Raw genomic sequence first — 5,656 nt, 5'->3', positions numbered from 1 at the left:
TGGAAGAACCCAATATCCTATTTTAGGGTGGAAGAACCCAAGTATCCTATTTTAGGGTGGAAGAACCCAAGTATCCTATTTTAGGGTGGAAGAACCCAAGTATCCTATTTTAGGGTGGAAGAACCCAGTATCCTATTTAGGGTGGAAGAACCCAAGCATCCTATTTTAGGGCGGAAGAACCCAAGTATCCTATTTTAGGGCGGAAGAACACGAATGCTGTGCGTTTGCGAACAATGATGTTGTGCCTTTGCGGGACATTTGAAAGTAATAATGCAATGCAATGCAGGTGCGGTGCTTTTGCAGTGCGGGACATTTACAAGCAGTAGTGCGTATGCAGTGCGGGAAATTTAAAGCAATAGTGCATATGCAGTGCGTGGTATTTAAAATAGTAGTGCCTGCAGTGCGGGGAGTTTAAAGCAATAGTGCATATGCAGTGCGTGGTATTAAAAAATAATAGTACATGCAGTGCGGTATTAAAAATAATAGTGCATGCAGTGCGGTATTAAAAATAATAGTGCATGCAGTGCGGGGAATTTAAAGCAACAGTGCGTGGTATTTAAAATAGTAGTGCATGCAGCGCGGGAAATTTAAAGCTATAGTGCATATGCGGTGCGTGGTATTAAAAATAATAGTGCATGCGCAGAGCATTGGAAAGCAATAATATTTGTGCGTGTTATAGGAAGATTCAAACCGCTCGGTGTGCAGTCCCTGCAAAGCTGTAAGCATACTTCGGCTTCCGCAACTGGAAGCCTTGGCGATATTTCACCTTGCTAAAATGTTTCCATGAGTAAAATTCCTGCGCTCAAAGAAAATTATGAGTTTCGAAATTTGTGTTGATTTTGAATCATCCTTGAATCACCCTTTGCTTCATGACTTTCGTGAGGTTTTCTTGATGCTAAGATTCGTATGACGTGCATTATCGTTGAGGAGCAGCTAAAATCGGTTCTGCATTACTCAAAGAAAAATTGTTAGTATAAAAGAAAGTGGTTGTCTTGCGTTGAACATTGAAGCTTTGGCTTTGAATCTGTGCTTCTCGTTGCTATGCCATTGCAGAAATCTGATTATGTGAATATGGCTTGGGATAAGCCGTCTGCAAAATTTCTCCAGTTCGACTTGGGGGGGGGGGGGGAAATTGGAATTTTTATTTATTGAGACCGGACCCAACATGGGCGCCTACGTATCCTGCTACTAACAGGAATCAGGTCGATCGTAGTTCATTTAAAAAGTCTAGAAAAGATTACAAGATAGCGACTATTCCTAAAGATGGGCATGTGGAGGATGATATTCTCGAGTGTCGAGATGATGTCCCTATCAGTCGGCTTGACTTGTTGCACGCTTTCTTTTCAAATGCCTTGGTGCCAGTTTCGATGGATCACCCTTAACAACAGTTGTCTTTGTGTTTGCAATATTATCGGCTGAAGGCTCTAGCTGCAGCTTTATCTTGCCACTTTCAATCATGCTTTGAATCTTAAATCTTAGTGCTGGACATTCTTCAATGTCATGTCCTTGGATGTTTGAGTGATAAGCACAACTCTTAGATAAATCAAAGTTTGGCGGTCGATGCTTAGGTATAAATCCCTTCTTTGGTTGTAGAATACCCTTAGAACTCAACCTCTTAAATATGTTTGCCAATGGTTCATTTAGAGTAGTGAAGCAAAAAGATTTCCTCTTCTTTTTATGTTGAGAGCTTGATTGTGCTTGGTGAAACCGTCGTCGGTAGCCTTGCTGGGAGTTTTGCTGACGAGGACATTGCATGGTGGCATAAGATTGAAAAATTTGGTGACTTTTATTGCATTGCGCTTGATGCATAGCCGTGGAAGCAAATTGGTTTTCCTTCATTTCACTTTGCAGATTTCCTAGTATCTTCGCTTGGAAGGTTTGGTGAACGTCTTGTGTTGCTGAGCTATCTATAATTCTTCCTTCTTGAATGGCATTTTCTAGTTCTCTACCAATCCTAATCAAATCAGAGAAGTTGTGTGCACAAGCTCCGAGCAACTTATCATAATATAAGTCTTCCTGAATTTGGATGAAGGTTGAGATCAATTCCCTCTCGGATAATGGAGGATGTATTTTTGAAGCTTCTAACCTCCATCGTATGGCATATTCTTGGAAAGATTCATGTGGCGTTTTCTTTATTCTAAGCAAATCGGCTATGTGCGGATCGCCTCCATTGTTAAACTCGAATTGCTTTATAAATCCGCGGGCCATATCTTCCCACGTAAGCCATTTGCTAAAATCTTGTTTAGTGTACCAATAGAGTGCTGATCCTGATAAACTTTGAATGAACAATCTCATTCGTACGGCTTCAATATGTCCAATACCAATTAATCTGCTGCAATAATCCTTTAAATGAGCGACGGGATCTCCCTTCCCATTGAAAGTGTTAAACTTAGGTATTTTGCACCCTGACGGAAGCTCAACGTTTGGATGCACACACAAATCTTCATACTTCAAAATCTGGAAATTCCTTGAACATAACTCTTCATTAATGACTTTCCTCAAATTGTGGAGTTCTTTTCCCAAATCTTCATGGTAAAGCGACTTGATTTCCTTTCCAGGCCTCCTGTATGGGGATATTGCCAGTTCGTTTTTCTTACTTTTCTCGAATTGAGCGGTGGTTATGGCAAATTGAGGATTAGGAATTATCGCTACTTGATCGGGAGTGTAGGTTGAAGGTATTTGTGTAATGGTATAGGTAGGATCTAAGTGAGGCGAAATGGCTAAGGAAACGTTGCTGGAAGTTGGGGTTGTGTTAGGAAGAAGGCTTAAGGTATTTCCCAGATTGGCTACAATATTTTTTCGAACCACCTTTCCCTTGCTATCGTTTTGCTCTTGCACCAAACCCATACCGATGTTGAAAGCTTCAAATCTCTCTGCCATTATAGGCTCGTCCTTAATGCAGATTCGCAGCCAAAACAATGTTCAATGCCAGACAACCTTTTAAAGAGAAAAGTAAAACTTCATAAACAAAATAAAATGTTAGTGCATGAAGTAAAAGCTTCATAAACAATATATATATATATATATATATATATATATATATATATAGATATAGATATTTTTTTTTAAGTGATCTAATTAAACAGGCTCTAGATTAGAGACGACTTGAGTCATATAAAGGAAACGAATGGACGACAATGAATCATCAGCTATTTAGCTCTGACGGTTGAGAATGAATCGGAAGAAAGAAAACTACATTGGAGTAGAACATGCCATTTGAAAAAAAAGGCTGACTCATATCGAACGCCAAAGCTTGGTTCCGAGTTAATTCTTACCAATTCCAGCATATTTTTTAAAAAATTTGCCCCAGTTTAGGACGTTTTGAAAAATGTTTTGGGTTGCATTCCAAAATTGTCCCAATTTCATGCTCCTTCGTTTGGGGAATATTAAAATTTGTAATAAATAAGACCGGGCCTTATATAGGCTGCCTACGTATCCTGTATCCGACAGGAAATCAGGTCAAACGTAGTTCGGGTAACATGCAAATAGGAAAAAAAAAAAATTCTACCCCAATATGACCGAGTCCCTATGTGGGCTGCCTACGTATCCACCGAGGAATCAGGTCAAGCGTAGTTCGCCTGGTGTGTAAAAGTTTTTTTTTTTTAATGATGCAAGAGATTAGTTTAGAGAAGATCATGATTGATCGGGTGCAAGACAGTTGAATTTAATGTACCCGAGAGTTACGAAGCACTGGCGGGTTGCAAAATGTCAAGGACAAGAGGCCTGTGAGATTGTCCTTCGACTTGCATGCTAGAAATTGAAATTAATAGGTGCGCGAAGATAAATTTTAGCGACCCAGAATGACGCGTTTGACTGAGCGAAGACTCCGCAGAAGCAAGGTACTTGAACAGTCATTCTTGAACAACTTGATGGCAAAAAATTGAACAAATATCGAGAAGTGCCATTTGATAGATTGTACCAATAAATTTGGACATCTACCAATTTAAGAAACGATAAATGCTGAAAATGATAGAATTTGAAAGTAAAAGTTCCATGACGTAAACCGAGTGCAAAATGGATTCTACGAGGCATGGAGCTAACGGGTCAAATGTTCCGTCGTTTGAGACCGAAGATCATACCCGTAAAAGAAGGACGCGAAAAGCTCTAGAATTTGCAGTTTGATGCGAGACAAATTGTCCGACACTAATAGATTTGAGTAACTAAGCGAATAACGATAAGAGAATGCCTATTAAAATAAAGTTGGAATGATAAGAGCTAACTTTAGGATTTTCAAAGCTAGTTCATGTATGCGAAAATTAGGAAATTTGCTCCGACGATTAGAAATTTGTCGAGAGTCATGCTAAGAATGCGAGTGATCTTAAAGGTGCTCTAGAGTGGCTAAAGTGCGCTAACCGCGGAATAGTTTTTTTTTTTTTTTTTTTTTTGTTTTTTGTTTTTTGAGGATGATGCAAAAATAATTAATGAACAATATGCAATTGTGCGGCAAAGCAAATATGAATTTTACTTTTCTTCTGAAACAAAGATGATGTTAGCAAATATCAAGTAATAACTTTTTCACAAATAAATTCAAATAAGAGCCTTCAAATAAAATTAATTAATGAGCTTGGCATCAGGTGATAATCGCAAATAAATTCAAAAGCAAGCATATTGCAAATAAATTTAAGTAAACCACTTAGCAAGCAAGCAAACGCCTTATAACACAAACATTGACAAGACGTCCTAATATGCAGGGATCTCTTTATGCCAGAGGTAGGCCTAACGCGAATTTGAAGGATAAAATATACGATTATATATCATCCCAATGTGCTATTAATTAAAGACCCATACAAAGTTTAAAAATCTTGGTACAAAGAAAATTATTACAACTTGACTTTCATAAGCTAATTAACAATGAGAAAAGTCCTTCGTCATCCTTGAGCCTCTTGGTTGCTTGGATATATTCACCAATCTTTCGTCGATTTTGGATAATGTATGACATAGCCAAAACTCCTCCCGTTTTGATGCCTTCTTTAACACAGATCTCTCTTTGCTCAGCTAAAACTGTATCTAATTCTTGCATGTTGTTCGCATTGTACCGATTTATGGCTACCTGCGTTCACAAACGGTTAGTTCTACCTAAATAGCACATGGTCCACATAACGCACATGTTTATCCTTCAAATCAATGCACACAACGTGATAGCTGTCGCTTGGGGTCATAGACCCACTCGAACATTTGGAAGAGGTTAACTAATGGACTTAATACACCTTGGGTATTAAGCCTCCTAGGCTCGTGCATGTCCTTAAAAGGGTTTTGGCTTAGCTCTATCTTAAGCTGACTAAGAGTTGTTTTCCTATGACACAAGGCTCCCCAAGCGGACAACTTGGGAGTGGAAAGTCCGTGGCCGTCGACTGCACCGCCGATCGACTAAATCCACTAGACCAATCCAACTAAAGGGGTAATTTTGTAGTGCACGGGCGCGAACCGCGAAGCCGCTTTAAGTGTGTGAATATGTGTGAGTTTTCCAGGAGTGGAAGAAATATGAACGGAATGCCAGTTAAAGAAAGCAGTAACATATTAAAACATAGAAAATTTCACATAATAAAACAATCACTTAAAAGAATATAAGATAAACAAATAAAGCAACAATAACGGCAAAAATAAAGAAAACAACCAAACATCTAACGAATTAATTATTAACCTAAGTTCGTTATGG

General features: G+C 38.8%; 1 protein-coding gene across 1 annotated transcript; it reads right to left on the bottom strand.

Annotated features, from left to right (window-relative positions):
• Positions 1–1,311: 1,311 nt before the first annotated feature.
• On the bottom strand, positions 1,312–2,880 carry LOC132611576 (uncharacterized). The gene has a single exon (XM_060325990.1). It carries the CDS (start codon positions 2,878–2,880, stop codon positions 1,312–1,314), a length of 1,569 nt encoding a protein of 522 aa, XP_060181973.1.
• Positions 2,881–5,656: the final 2,776 nt, after the last annotated feature.

The sequence above is a fragment of the Lycium barbarum genome, chromosome 9, assembly GCF_019175385.1.
Source record: "Lycium barbarum isolate Lr01 chromosome 9, ASM1917538v2, whole genome shotgun sequence".
In the NCBI taxonomy this organism is placed as follows: domain Eukaryota; kingdom Viridiplantae; phylum Streptophyta; class Magnoliopsida; order Solanales; family Solanaceae; genus Lycium; species Lycium barbarum.
The sequence above is the reverse complement of the archived record's forward strand: the minus strand, read 5'-3'. Positions and strand labels throughout refer to the sequence as shown.